General features: G+C 37.6%; 1 protein-coding gene across 1 annotated transcript in view; it reads left to right on the top strand.

Annotated features, from left to right (window-relative positions):
• The window catches only part of gnas (GNAS complex locus), a 55471-nt gene that overhangs the window by 33101 nt on the left and 6119 nt on the right, over positions 1–16251 (top strand). The window contains exons 5-11 of the mRNA XM_057817893.1: positions 4332–4429; positions 12051–12105; positions 12230–12303; positions 12663–12721; positions 12811–12931; positions 15124–15254; positions 15425–15492. Coding sequence (XP_057673876.1) covers positions 4332–4429; positions 12051–12105; positions 12230–12303; positions 12663–12721; positions 12811–12931; positions 15124–15254; positions 15425–15492 — 606 coding nt within the window. The remainder of the gene's footprint in view (positions 1–4331; positions 4430–12050; positions 12106–12229; positions 12304–12662; positions 12722–12810; positions 12932–15123; positions 15255–15424; positions 15493–16251) is intronic.

The following is a 16251-nucleotide window of genomic DNA, read 5'->3' as shown; positions in this document are numbered from 1 at the left end:
AAAATTCTTTTTTCACTCTTCATAAAGCACAGAATTTAGTTTCTTGAACTCATTTGAGTCAACATTTATTGCAGCTCCGCAACTCGGACCGTAACAAACGTAACACAACAGACTTTCTGTGTTCGTCAACCATGTCTGTCCCTCTGGAAAGTCAAATCCAAATAACAATAGTTCCTATTGTTACATTCTAGTCAACAGCGATGCGCTCTTCTGATTTCCGACCTAAATCACCACTTTTATTTTACCGTATCAATCCATGGAAGAAATATTTATTCATCATGATGAAACGAGCAAGTTATACAGCAGCCTTTAAAAGACAAGTCACATCTGTTTTGTTTTCTCCTGGATTCTGGTAAGTTGAAGAAGTTGTCAGATCATATTATTACCGTACATATTGTCAGTTTACGGTAATGTTTTAAACTACCAATGTGCTATGCTTGTGCTGTGTTTCACCAGTCAGTAAAATGACATTTCTGTATCTGTACACGAGCTCTGTTTTCTTGTATTCTTCTATTCATTGGTGCTAAAATTAGGGTGCGCATTATACAGAGGTACAATAATTTCCCCTAGATTTTATAAGTAAATTTGCAGTGCGCATTATACACGGGTGCACCTTATATTTGTGAAATTATGGTAATTGCTTCTGGCACCAGGCGTAGCCATCTCCATGAGAACCAATATACCAATTGATTGGTTGGGGTGCAGGGTGCTTGATTTCATCAAGTCGGAGCTTGTTCTGTTTGATTGTGGCATCTAAAAACAATTACAAACAATGTTGGCTGGACCCAAAAATGTGACAATTGTTAAACTAGTATATTTTTGCTTCACATTTATATCCAGTTGCTCAAATGAGCTATTATTTCTCAGTATTATATAGAGGAAATCACCAATTTCATGATGATTCGATATCAATATCTATGAACAACAATACAATAATAATTGGTGATGATAATCCACACTCGGCAGGAAAAACAGTACATTCTTTTAATTGCACCAACCAAGAAGCCACGAACTGTATGTATAAAAAAAAAAGAAAAAAAGTTCTCCACGCATTTAAGAGGATCCTCGCCACGTTTGAGGTGTTCCTAATGTTAACGCGAATACCATGCTAACCCGACGAGTTACATTTAGTGTGTGATGATCACTCAGCACAGACCTTTAAGGCTAAAGCAACATTGCCTATTCTCTCTTGCCAAGATAAGAAAACAAATCTTACCATGTGTTTCCAAACAAGCAAGCTAGAGGGCAGCCTAGTATGAAACACATCCTAAACTCCGATGAGGAGAGTGAGGGAGATGCGCAGCACATCTCTCATGATTGACACGACCCAAACACCTCTACGATGCAAGCTGACGTACGACACGTGCAAAATGAAAATGTCACGCATTGTGAACATATGACAGAAACTACCCCGTGTTTTCGTCTTGTCAGATTAATTCTGGCATTCGTCTGGTTATGTTCTAGTCTTTCATGCAACGTTTTTAGCTCGTCATCGTCATGAAAAAATTGTTCACCGATGAAATATTTTCGTTATGCTCAATGTTGACGAAAATAACACTGATGATGTTGATGTTTGGCGTTTCAATTGATTTGATTGGATTGTTACTTGACCAATCGATGTATCTATCCTGATCGATGCATCTTTACACTGCTAACAATATAGTGAACATGAGTGGAAATGTGAATATTTACGCTGCATGTTGATACACAGTGTGCTCCCTTAAAATGAGGCCTGCTAATGGTCATTGGGAATTCTTGTGTGGGCCACATTCTGTAGTGGGATTTTCTCATTCACTTGTGAGGCTCTTCTTGTTCCAGCCATGGTTTTCTTGACTTTAATTGAAAATCATTTCAGTTCAGTTATTTTAACATGACATGAGCAAATACATAAGAACTTGGTTCTTCATGTTTGAACAAATCTGATGGGACATCAATCATTAATTAAATGCCAGGATCAGACCACACATTTATTCCAATTCTTCACACTCCCCAACAAAATATTTGATTTAATTAGAAAACCTTGTTCTTCATATTTTTGCGGTCGAGCTGGTGCAACTACAAAGTATAATGGGATTTCTCAGTTTCTTCTTTCTGTGAAAAAATTGTTGTGCATTTCCTCTGATTACTATGAAGAATTTGTGGCCAATTGGGAAAAAAGTAGTTTCAAGTAGTCAATTTTTCTGATAATTATTATTACTAATCTGCTCCAAATCCCGTGTTTCATTTGAGCTAGTAATGTTTGATGCTGTAGTGTCATTAGAGAGTGATTAAAGAGGATGCCACATCAAGATAGCAAGAATACGGGAGTGGAATGAGCTTTTTTGTTGTTGTTGTTGCTGGGAGCACATGACAAGATTATAAAAGAATTCTGTGTTGTAAAACACATGATCAGTCTGCCGTTATGAAGGGCTGCTCTAAAAAAAAAAAAGTTGTGGCCCATGCGTGTGACGACACTGACGAGCTCTCATTTTTACAAAGAAAAAGAAGAAGAAAATTGTCAAATTTTTCAAAAAGTATAGCAGCAGACGATACAGTAGCCAGACTGCAAATAATGAATTTCAAAGGGCAGGAATGACACCAAATTGCAGACACTGTGCAGTGCTCTGTTTTGGGTGGAATTGCTGATGCTTCATGGGCCAAGTACCGTAGAATGGCTAGCTCAATGGAGTTGACTGACCAGAAACTGCTGCATCTGTGGAGTGACAAAAAATTAGTTTGTACCAACAACCATAAACCAGGAAGTGAGCTTCTGACATGTAATCATTCAGGCATAACACAAATAAACCTTTTTGGAACAAGCAACATCCAGGTAGTGCCCGGGTTACGTGTTTCCGACTTTTCGATGCAGGGGTCTCGGCCGCTATTTTGTCTTCAGTCATTTTTTTTTAATGTTGCATAGAGCAGGTCATACTTCCACACGCAAGTAAGAGCACATTTGCTCCCACGAAGAATTCGCGCAACCGAGTGAGAGAGGGCGAAGATTACAGCTGCAAGCCGGCGCACACATTTGTTACTTGTGAAGCATCCACAGAGGCAACACCTCTATATAACACCTTTTGTACTGTTTTTCAATTGTGGTCAAATACTTTGGCTGAGTTTATGTGATTGTTTTTGGTGATGTGCTTAAGCTAACTGATACATGCTAATCGTTTGTGTGGTTTGTTATTGATGTATCAGCAGCTAGTTAAAAACGCAAATTTAAATCGCTGTTATTGAAGATGCAACAGATTTAATTTCATTTTTATTTTAGTTGCATTCCAAGTGTTAATTCCAAGTGTTCATGTCATGAGCAGCTGAATAAAGTCAACAAACGACACGGACGTCTGACATGGTCTTTTCAGAGCTTAGCTTGCTGTGTAGCTAACACTTAGTTCCAACGTCTTCCCAAAGACAGTACATTTAGGTATAATACATGTTTTTGATAGTTATTTTGAGATTTAGGGGTACTTAAAGGGTTAATTTCGATTTACGTGGAAATTCAGACTGTCACTAATGTAGGAACATAACTCGTTTTTTAACCTGGGGACTACCTGTATTTTAAAACGCAACAATCTTTTTACTGAGAATTCTGCATGTACAGTAGGATGCAAAATATGCAAGTATGCAAGGTACTTTGCGAATTTTAATGGGATGGTTTTGCGCTAAAATTACTCCCTCAGTATCAATAAAGTAATGGACGGAGATGTTTTAGATCTAGTCTATACAAAAAATGTATATGGTCAAGTGAGAACTCAGCACAGTGTCACAGATTCTGTGTGTAGTGTTGTCCTTTTTATTTTTTGAAGCCCTCACCGCCTCTATTTACATATGGAAGACGCGTAAACAGGTGTCGCCCAGGCACAACGTACATGTTGATGGTGTCAACAAGCTATTCGAGCAGTCAGTTCCTGAGCTACTCCACCATTTGAGTGAGCCTTTTTGACTGTGCATACCTTATCTTCGAGTAGCAAGTTGCCAATTTGAATCATATAAAACTCAGTAAAGCTGGTACAATGATAAATTAATGTTTTTTTTTACTTCAGTTTTAAGATTTCCTTTACATTTCCAGCATTTTCCCATATAATTGTTTCTCAATTCTAATTGCTTATGTCACATGTTCAAGTTTTTTTCACCCTAATTTTTATTTTAATTCAAAAAGACTGAAAGAAGAAGGTATTATGGGTATATGTATAGGTAAAGCCACATAGGATAGCAAGAAAAAGTACTACTTAAATGTTTGGGTGCCTCTTCACGTTTACGCTTTAAAAGAAGCCACAGTTTCTCCATTATGCAAACAACAAAAAGTCTTACTGTACCTTTAATATTTGCTTTGTTTTGCTGTACCTTCACAGGAGTTTTATGACCATGCAAAAACACTGTGGCAAGATGAGGGCGTCAAAGTGTGCTTTGAGAGATCTAACGAGTATCAACTCATCGACTGTGCACAATAGTAAGTAGCCACATATTTATATGGCAATGCACTCCCACTTACTACAACCCCTAGCAAAAAGTAAAGAATCACCAGTCCTGGATGAGCACTCACTCAGACATTTTATTATGTAGAACAAACTCAGATAAAAAGCTTGGGAAAAAAAAATGAATTCGTTCAAAAGTGCAACTCTTTAGCATTCAGAAACACTAAAAGAAATGAATAAAAAAAAAACCTTGTGGTGGTAAGTAAATGTTACTTTTATAAAGCAAGTGCAGGGAAATAAATATAGAATCACTCCATTCTGAGGAAAAATATATGGAATCAAGAAGAAACAAACAAAGAAATAACCGTCAATACACATCTCGAGTATTTAGTTGCACCACTTCTGGCTTTTATGACAGCTTGCAGTCTCTGAGGCATGGACTTGATGAGTGACAAACAGTATTCTTCATCAATTTGGTGCCAACTCTCTTTGATTGCAGTTGCCAGATCATCCTTGCAGGTCAGAGACTTGCTGTGGACCTTTTTTTTTTTTTTCAATTTCCACCATAGGTTTTCAATAGGGTTGAGATCTGGACTATTTGCAGGCCATGACATTGACTGGATGAGTCTTTCTCCAAGGAATGCTTTAACAGTTTTAGCTCTGTGGCATGATGCATTGTCATCCTGGAAAATGATTTCATTATCCCCAAACATATTTTCAATTGAAGGGATAAGAAAGCTGTCTAAAATTTCAATGTAAACTTATGCATTTATTGAAGATTTAACCACAGCCATCTCCTCAGTGCCTTAGCCTGACATGCAGCCCCATATCATCAAAGACTGTGGGAATTTTGTTTTCTTTAGGCAGTCATCTTTGTAAATCTCACTGGAACGGCAACCAAACAAAAGTTCCAGCATCATCTCCTTGTCCAATGAAGATTCTTGACTCATCACTGAAAATAACCTTGATTCAGTCATTCACAGTTCATGATTGCCTCTCCTTAGCCCATTGCAATCTTGTTCTTTTTTGTTTAAGTGTAAATGATGGGTTCATTTTAGCTTTCCTGTATGAAAATCCCATTTCCGTTAGGCGATTTTGCACAGTTCTGTCACATACCTTGACTCCAGCTTCCTCCCATTTCTTCTTCATTTGTCTTGTTGTACGTCTTCTGTTTTCAAGACATATGGTCTTTAGTTGTTTGTCATGACGTTTGGGTGTCTTCCTCGGTCTACCAGTACGCTTAACTTTAACAACCTTGCCAAGCTGTTTGTACTTGGTCCATATTTTTGATACAGCTGACTGTGAACAGCCCAAATCTTTGGCAACCATACGTGTAGCGTTACCTTCTGCAAGAAGTTTGATGATCCTTTCCTTGGTCTCAAGAGACAATATCTCTTGTTGGAGTTATGATTCTTGTGAATCCACTTGGCCCAGCAGCCCTCCAATGTGTGATAACTACACTGTTTTTAACTGCTGACTAACGAGCAGATCTAATCTGAGGCAGGGGCCTAATTAAGGAAAGAAAATTGACTGGGTGTGTCTGTATTTTCTACTCAAAATGGTGTGATTCCATTTTTTTTTTTTTCAGAATGGAGTGATTCTATATTTATTTCCCGACCCTACTCACCAACGTCACAGTGTCACGTGTCGCTGTATCCGGCCGCCATATTGTCCGTCAATGTTTATCCGTATTCTCAATGGTTTCAATTTGTCGTGCAGTTTATAGTGCAATTCATGGAAGCCCCGGTGCTTTCAGATGCTGTAAACTCATTGGATGCGTTGCATAAAAGGCGTTATGTGGGAAAGCTTCAGTCTATCCATTTGCTAGATCCATATTTTTTTCTTCAGAATGGAGTGATTCTATATTTATTTCCCTGCACTTGCTATATAGACCCTACTCACCAACGTCACAGTGTCACGTGTCGCTGTATCCGGTCGCCATATTGTCGTCAGTGTTTATCCGTATTCTCAATGGTTTCAATTTGTCGTGCAGTTTATAGTGCAATTCATGGAAGCCCCGGTGCTTTCAGATGCTGTAAACTCATTGGATGCGTTGCATAAAAGGCGTTATGTGGGAAAGCTTCAGTCTATCCATTTGCTAGATCCATATTTGATGCCTAAATCGATATTTTTCGACTCGCTGTCTTCGCCCTCTCTGCCTGACATCTGCTACCCTGATATCTACAACTGTCTTGTCCACACAAAATCAGCCTATTCTCACGAAAGTTTGAAAAACTTTAAGAGCAGCACTCTAAGCAACATTTCCCCGTGTGACCCTTTGCTTCTAATTTTCTAAAATGGCGACAATCAATAAAAAAAAAAGTTGACTGCGATGGCCGACGCTTCAAGGATAGGTGGATATTGGACTATTTCTTCAATAAAACACGCAACAACTGTGTCTGCCTCATTTGCAAAGATACAGTCGCTGTTTTCAAAGAGTTCGATGTGACGCAATATTACCAAACAAGACACGCTGACATGTACGACAACATTACAGGGAAGATACGCAGCGAGAAATTATAGCAACTTGAAGCTAGTTTAATTTCACAGCAGCAGTATTTCGCAAGAGCCCGAGTGTCGAAAGAGAACGCCACAAAGACAAGATTGTTGAAGTTATGAATTTAAAAAATTATAAAGCAAATGTGGCACACAGAAGGGCTTGCTAAAAATTGTTTAAATATATTGTTCTATGTAAATCAGCCAAGGTAGCCCCCCGCATTTTTACCACACCAAATCTGGCCCCCTTTGCAAAAGGTTTGGACACACCTGTTTAACTTTCACTTGGTACCAGCTAAATATTATTCAAAAAATAATGATGGTAGAAGAAATAAGCATCTTGAATTTGGAACTGTATGTTGTCGGCGATTAGCCTCGCAATGATCTTAATTGTGGTTGTCATCCCAAAACCCTCTAAATATATGTAAAATGCATCTTACCAGATATAAAATGACTACTACATAATCTGTAGGGATCCTTTGGTGCCCAGTTTTCTCGTCGAATTGCAGCAGTCCATCTCGCTCTCCTCTCCGGGTCTCTCGGAATACGGTAGAGCTTCAAGTCTCTCCGTCTATCTTCTCTGTTATTACAACCAACCTACACACAAGCCTTCACCATTTTGATTATTAATGTTAACGAGCAGAAAAACATGCCACAATAGGAGGAATTTACGTAGCGGTAATGCTTAAACCCGACGAGCTGACAGACAATATGGCGCGGAGACGTGGTAGTGACGTCATGTGAGTAGGGTCTATAAACAGTAACATTTACTGACCACCACAATGTTTTTTATTAATTTCTTTTAATGTTTCTGAATGCCAAGGAGTTGCACTTTTGAACGAATTAATTATTTTTTTCAAGCTTTTAATCTGAGTTTCTTCTACATAATAAAATGTCTGAGTGGGTGCTCGTCTGAGACTAGTGATTCCATACTTTTTGCTCGGGGTTGTATTACGCTGTCCAAAAGAATCTTATGACAAGGGAATATTGTTTATTATTCTGAGACTTGAATGTAAATTTTTAAATATTGAAAAGTCAAGGTACTGTATTCGAATGAACAGTTTATGCTTCAGGCCATATCTTCAAGGCATGGAAGTGAAATTCGCTTTTTTTGGTCCCTCATAGACTTAATAATATAAATAATTATTAAGTGTATGGGTCCCTTTTGTGGTTTACAATTTACAGATTTGAACGCTTACACACTCTAATATGGCTACAAGCATCTTCATGCTGTATTTTGAGAACGCCATGCTACTTTACACCTTAAAACCAGGCCCTCTAGAGGTCGCACTACCAGTTCCCCACCTAAATTCTGCCCCTGGTTCCCAGGTATTTTCAAATTAGAAAATTGTTATTTTGTCTGAATGGAGGCTGGATGTTTTTTTGTTTTTTTAATTTGACATAGTTCAAGCAATGTAAGTCTTTCAGTTATGTCTTTGATGGGCTCGTTGCTGTATTGTATACCCCATGTGTTGCTCTCAAGTATCAGATCCTTGCAGGATTTTAGTCTTTGCTGACACCTAGTGACAGAGTGAAGATTGGTGCTTTCTCGGTAGTAGGCTTTATGAATCAACATATTTATCTAGAACAGGGGTTTTCAACCCAGTCCTCAAGGCACACTGTGGGTCCTGGTTTTTGTTCCAGCCGATCCAGCAGAGACAGTTGAACCAATGAGGCTTCTGCTAAAACAAGCCACACCTGACTGCAATCAACTGATTGCACTTGTAAAACACCAGATTGGGGAAAAAGTGTTGTCATCTTGTTTGGTAAGAATGAAATCCTGCACCCACAGTGTGCCTTAGTGGAATAGGTTGGGAACCCCTGATCTAGAAGACTAGCACCTGTCGCATTTCATCCGATCAGTCTCCATAATTTAGCAAATGGAATCAACAGTTTTGATGATGAAACATTGACCTGTTTTAGGTGCTGTGCAAAAATATTGACCAAATAGACTAATTTATTAATGTTCAGCACATGGATTTTGCCTGCTTATGTTCACTTGTTCTATACACTATCATCATACTGTTTTCCGTATGTAGTCTCAGTTGTCTTTGTGCTGATTGGGTTGCTTACACAAAATGGCACACTTTGAATTTTAAGAATATTATATGGAATATAATAGACTGCAACCTAGCTTTATGTAACAGCACCGTACGGAAGCAAACATGGCTAAGGCTGAGTCATCTGTAGGTTAGAAGGATGCTGAAGAGAGGAGGAGAAAGAGGACTTATATTTGAAGATTTGAAACCTTAAAGTTTTCAATGCTTTACAGTAAGCGATCATGTTAAAAGTTGTGCATGTGAATTAGTGTGTCAAATCTTAGTTTTGCTTGTTAAATATCAATAAGGAGATGCAAGATCCACTCTTCCTCCCCATAGTGCTGTGGATGGTTCAGTCCAGTGTATTATTCTCTCCCTCCCTTTTTTCTGTAAAGTCCAGAACAAAAGCCAGCGCTTACGCTCCTCTTCCTTGTCTGTCGGTCTGTCTGTCTGTCCGTCTGTCCTTCCTGGAGTCACTCCAGCCTCACCAGATTGGGAGCTGATAGACTATTAATAGCACTTGTGGTCGGGTCTCCATGGTAACGGTGCCGGAGGCTGCGGCGCAGGGGAGCTATTTTTAAAATGTGCTCAGTAATGTCAGACAAATGCTGCGATGCCTCTCTCTATCACTCTCTCTTGCAGCATGTCATTGGTCCACATTTTCTTTTAACTACTTCTACCAGTGCCCTAGCTTCCAAAGGAAAGAAAATAAGGTCCTTCAATTTGATTTTATTAAAAAGTTCAGTTCAATTCACTGCCAGCCAAAGGTTGTAACTTGTATTTCTCCCAGTGTCAAAACTAATTGTGATTGACAATGATTGAATTGATCCTTTTTAGACTTTGAGTCTTTAAGTGGGGCAAAATGTGACACAAATAATTAAAAATTGTGTCGTTTTCATCAACAATGACGATAATGAAAATTAGTGATGCACGATAATGCATTTTTCAACCGATAACCAATAATTTCCTCCTCTTTCCAGCCGATAACCGATAAGGTGGTTATCTGTTATATGACCGATGAGGTCAAGCCGATAATTCTATTAAAAGATATATTTACAGTTTTAAATTATACATAAGAGCAAATGTTACTGTGCAAAAATAGAATTTATTGCTACGTTTTCCACATCAAATATTAACAACTAGTAAATTCCAACATTTAAACAATTTATATTAAGATCAATAATACTTAAAAAGTAAATACTTAATTGCACAACAAGTGCCTTTAAGAGGGGTTGAGGCGCAGGCGCAGAATTGGATAAAGCTATGTCGATTGCACACATATGGAGGCTAAATCAAATATATAATTATCGGATTGCATTATTGGTTGCATTTTTTAAAATCTGGATTATTGGTGTGACGTCATAATTGGCATTATCGGCCGATAATTATCGGTAACCTATATTATAGTGCATCTTTCATGAAAATATTTTGTCAACGAACAATTTTTTTCATGACAATGATGTGACAATGACAAGCTAAAAACATGGTTTAGGAGACTAGAACATAATGAGATGAAGGCCAGTTTTCGTCTGACGATACGACAACGAGACAAAAATGCGACGTGGCATCTGTCATATGATCACAATGTGTGACATTTTCATATTGTATGTGGAGTACGTCAGCTTGCATTGTAGCAGTGTTTGGGTCGTGTCATGTGATATGTGATGCGCATCTCCCACACGCTCCTCACCGGCATTTAGGATGTGTTTCAAGCTAGGCTGCGCTCCATCTTGATTTTTTGGAAACGCATGGTAAGATTTCTTATCTTGGCAAGAGAATATTCAACGTTGCTTTAGCCTTTAAAGGTCTGTGGTGAGTGATCATTACACACTAAATGTAACTTGTAGCGTTAGCATAGCATTCCCATTAGCATTAGTATCAACTTTAGAGTGGCAAGCATCCTAAACGCTTGGACAACTTTTTTTTTTGCATGCAGTTAGTAGATTCTAAGTGGGTTTAATTGAAAATAATTTACTGTTTCTCCTGCTGAGTGTATTATATCACAAAATTACCTTTAACCTTGTAGACGCTACAATATGTGCTCCTCTGTCTATGTCCATTCGAAATTGTTGTAAACCTGATAGTGCTGCAACAATTAATCGATTAACTTGGGTATTCGATTAGAAAACAATATTCGAATTAAATTTTGTTGCTTTGAGTATTCGTTTAATTAAAGTGGCGTTGTAATGGTGTATTTTGAAAGTGTTTGCATTTAGTTTTATTGCTTAGGGTGGATACACTACCCTCTGGTCTGCCTCTTTTCACATAGCTGAATCTAACTCCTGTTAAGACCAACGTTTTCAGTTTTCGTTTGAGCTAATGTTTTTAATGCATTCATAATTTAGTTTATAGGTATATTTAGCGTTTTTTTTTTTTTTTTTTTTTTTTTTTGTGGGAATATGTGTCTGAACCATTTGTTAAGAGCATTGTAAAAAAAACTTAAGCATTTTATAGCATTTAAGATTTGGTGAACTTTTTCAATGTAAGTTAGCCAATTGTTGTTGTGTTGTACATAGATCCTCATTTAAAAATATATATATACGGTTTGAGGCTCAGCTCAGGTATTTAAATTTGTCATGTTTCTTATTCGATTACTCGATAATTCAAACTAAGTAGTCCATCGAATAATCTACTCCTAAAATATTCGATAAAACCCAATTTATTTTTGGACTAAAACATTTTGAGGAACTGTCAATTAAAACTAGACCAAGTTTGTTTGAGATTTTGTCGACTAAAACTAGACAAAGACGACTAAGATTAAAAAGTCTTATTGTCCAAAGGACTAAGAAAAAATTAAAAGGGCTGCCAAAAACAACACTGATTGAAAACATTAATAATAAAAATAGGTCTAGTTTATTTACTTAAATAGCAGTCACAACTCAAAGTGCTTTACTGAGAAATGATGTTGTCACAAACATTTTTTTACTCCCTTGAATTTTTCGAATCTTCTTCTTTCAACAACACACTAAAGACTGGAAAAACTCCACTACAAAGAGAAAAAGAAATTATTCTACCGTTGTTTTTTTTCCCTTAATTCGTTATCACTATGGGTAAAAACGCAAGAGGGCTGCTGGTACTTACAACTATCTGATATTTGGCACTTTATTGTCTCTCTGGTCAGTTTCCTTGACAAGATTGACATTGTGAAGCAGAGCGACTACACCCCAACAGATCAGGTGGGTTTACATTCACCACTCCTGTTGCGAAAGATGCTCAGTGCAAATAAATGCCCAACTTTATCTGATCTATTTGATTGTTTTGTACGTGTGTATGTCTGTGTATATATTTGTTAAACAACAGGATTTATTGAGGTGCAGAGTGCTGACTTCAGGGATCTTTGAAACCAGATTCCAAGTGGACAAAGTTAATTTCCAGTAAGTTTGTCACCTGTGAAATTAGCTTTTCAACAACAACAAAATTGCATCTAAATGTTCTCTGAAATCCAAAAAATAATCCTAAACAATTCCAAATCCCCTTTTCAACAACATGCATAAAGGTTATACCTATATTATTAAAATAAAAACAATTAACAACCGAAAGAAGGGACATAAGATACAGAAGTTTTTATAATTTGAATCGCTCATTTCTGTTGCACTTTATTACGGTCATTTCTTCTTATTTCAATATTATCAGTGCTAGCCTAGTTGAATTGATTTCAACATTATGACAGCTCTCAAGAACCACATGATGTGAGTACAATTCTGAACCCTCATGTTTCTTGTTTGATTGACAGCATGTTTGATGTTGGTGGTCAACGAGATGAACGACGAAAATGGATCCAGTGCTTTAACGGTAACGTGTGACATCACCTACCAATACTATTAATGTGAGTCATAGCTGTGTCTGTGACTTACCTGTGTTTCCCGTCTTTCTCTTGGCAGATGTGACAGCTATTATCTTTGTGGTGGCCAGTAGCAGTTACAACATGGTGATCAGAGAGGACAATCACACAAACCGTTTACAGGAGGCGCTCAACCTGTTCAAGAACATCTGGAACAACAGGTGAAGAGAGCAGCAAAGGAAATCATCACAAGTCCATCTATCCATACATGCCTCCAACATGACTACTCACCTATTATTATACCGGTGTTTTGCCAAAATGTCTTACATCTGCAAAATGTCTACATGAGGCAAATTTGACACCCAAAGTACTACTGTGCGCTCTCAACTTCTTTTGTTTAAATGCATACAGGCAGAACGTACTAAGAAAATACTTAAAGCAACGAAGAATGGTTTAAATACGCGACATGACTAATGTGGCCAACTGCTTTAAAGCTACCCCCAAAAAGCACAATGGTGAAAAGTATAAGAGGGAAATACATGCAAAAAGTATTTTTGAGGCAATGAAAAGGTAATAAAAAACTCAATAAAAACAAAAATAGTGAATTCTCGTCGCTTTTACCCGATGTGTGCATGTGTGCGGATATTTGCGCAAGCGCGCTGAGCATTCTGTAGGACGTTTCACCGCGTAGAAGGAATCGCCGAACACTGGGTAATTCGAAGAGAATGTGCCAAAATCATCACTCAATAAGTCAAAAATGAAAACATCACAAAATTCTGACTTGGACACATGTTGAACATAAGGCTATGTTAACACTGCTAAGTGCAACACTAGGTAATGTTTCAACCTTTATAAAATGTTGTCATAACATTTCTGATGATATGTCAACTGAGAACTAGTTGAATGACGCATCTTTTATGGCTTGAGGGGATCTGTATCCCTTTCACCGGCACTAATTAACTTTGAGGAGGATGGCAGGGACCCAGCTACACACAAAAAAAAAACTACAAATTTGCTGATGGCTTTACGGCATACATCACTTCCCCTCTTTCCATTTGTTATAAAGACAGAATTCGATATGAACGCTTTCGTACAAATTCTTCAAAGACGGCAGAGCAATAAAATAGACTAAAAGTTTTGTCCAAGGAAACAAGAAAAAGGGAGGCTACCAGGATAAAATGATCATTCAAAATTAAACATTGGCCCGTCTTTCATTTGCTGGCGTGACCCCATCCTCCACCCAAACTCCTCAACAGTGGGTGAATACAGTACAAAATCAAATGTTTCTTATTTTCAACTTTGTCATATGATATTGTTTAGCCACAATTCATTACCTCATCACTATTCATCCTTTACACAGCCGTTGGAAAAAGAAATATCGTTCAATCGAACTGCAGGCGACCGGTGGATCAGGATTTTACAACACTGTGCTTGTCCTTAAAGCAAAACACTACCGCTTTTGTCCACCTGCGCGCAAAAATCAACCAAAACGGAAAAGCTTTAAATCTGATATTTTGTATGTAATCATTCACATTACAAGCAGTAGGAGATCTGTTTTCAAAGTTCGGGGGCACAATAAACAGTAAAATTTTTGAAAACAATTACTATAGGGGACAGTGATAAAAGTTTTACAGCATCTTTTACTGCAGTTTGTTACTTTAATCTTGAAACGGGGGTACTACTATCTTTCTTAGTACTTGCTGAGTCCAGATTTAGAACCAAATGATTGAAATCAAATAAACATGTAAACATGTAATTGATAAAGTAATTTATCATGCTCAAAAAAATAGTCTGAATCCCAAGATTTTAGTTCATGGGATGTTTTAGAACTTGCGTCACTGTCAGTTTTTGTGAGTGGATGTCTCACCCAATCCTGCAGCACTACGCTATAAGCACTGATGCAGAGGGCAGACGTTACGGAGTTCAGCCTCTACCGTGTAGAGCGGACTAACCCAACTTTAGAGAAGGGAGGAGTAAGAGAAAGATTCAAATATAAAATGGCAGATTATTGCGCGACTAAAATGAAAACTGAATAGATTTTACTTTGAATTAAGTCTACAGCTCCAGAAATATTTATTGTGTTACAAATTACTGGAGGTATGAATGCTTTTGTTGCACTTGAGCTACTCTGAAAAGTTCCTCTCCTTGGTTGCTTTGACAGCTGGTAAACAGTCATACTATTTTTTCTCTACTGTCTGCTATCTCAACGATTACGTAATTATTTGTGAGGGTTCCCTAGCAACAAACACTGCATACCAATATCAATTGCACATAACAACATCCGATGGCCATTATCATGAAATAATAATTGAGAAGTACTTATACATTTAAGACTTTTCTGGTCCCTAGGAAGGGCTTGAGCCATTATATGTGGCTCATTGTGTAATCCAAAGCGTTGCTGTGTTCTCTTCAGGTGGCTGCGGACCATTTCTGTTATCTTGTTCCTAAATAAACAGGACCTGCTGGCAGAGAAAGTGCTGGCAGGGAAGTCCAAAATTGAGGAATACTTTCCGGAATTTGCTCGCTACACTACACCTGACGATGGTGAGCACCGGTAGCCCTTGTACAGATCTTCTCCTAATCTCATGTGACCCAGTTTTTTAAAAACTTAACATACAGTAGGCTATACACCTGCACAGAAGCAGGAAACGTGTTTTTCCCCTATACGTCAGTGTTTTTGTCATACAATTCTAAGGTATTTTAAACTCTTACAGCGACACCAGAGCCTGCAGAAGATCCCCGTGTCACAAGGGCAAAGTACTTCATACGAGATGAATTCCTGGTAAGTGCAAATGTTAATTTGTTTCATATTTAAATTCCTTGTGTTTCCTCAATGGCTGCCTGGCCTGATCGTGAATTTAAAAAAAAACAAAAAAAAAAACACTCAGATTCTCAAAGACAAAGAGAAAATGTCAGAGGTTCAACTGACATTTTCAGTTGATTTTCTTTTCCTCTAAAGTAAGATGACGCAATCTCACGCAAACTGTCTTGGCAGTAACCAATAGAGGGCACTGTTGATATAGTCTTTGCTGGTAAGCAGAAGCATCTATGTTAATATATTATCTTTTTCACTATAGTTCACATAAATAAAAGTTGATAATGAGGCAAAATCTTCTAATAGTTACAAGTAAGAATTCCTAATTAAGTACAAGCAAAACCTGCCATAACTTGATATAATAAAAGAGTAGAGAGGCAGAGCAGAAAGTGTTAAAGGTTTATTGTATTTCAATAAATAAAATATCATGAGAAACTTCATTTGTTAATTTATTTTTTAAAAAATCATAAAAAATACGATATTCTCTTTCTTAGCTTTAGTTTCTGTTTCTTTATGAAAGTTGCTAAATTGGCAACACAGGCCTTTGGAATGGAGCTCCTCACTTTTTGTAACTATGTTGGTTCAAGCAGTGGATATTAGCCAGGATGAATATGGAGCAATGGACGCTTAATAGAAAAATGAGTTTAAAATAAAGACAAAAAACACCCACAAACCTACGGAACAATGGAAATGAGTTTTAATACAAACATTAGGTACACTTTAGCC

The sequence above is a fragment of the Corythoichthys intestinalis genome, chromosome 2, assembly GCF_030265065.1.
Source record: "Corythoichthys intestinalis isolate RoL2023-P3 chromosome 2, ASM3026506v1, whole genome shotgun sequence".
NCBI classification, from domain to species: Eukaryota; Metazoa; Chordata; class Actinopteri; order Syngnathiformes; family Syngnathidae; genus Corythoichthys; species Corythoichthys intestinalis.
Note: the sequence above shows the minus strand (reverse complement) of the source record. Positions and strands in the feature narration are given on the sequence as shown.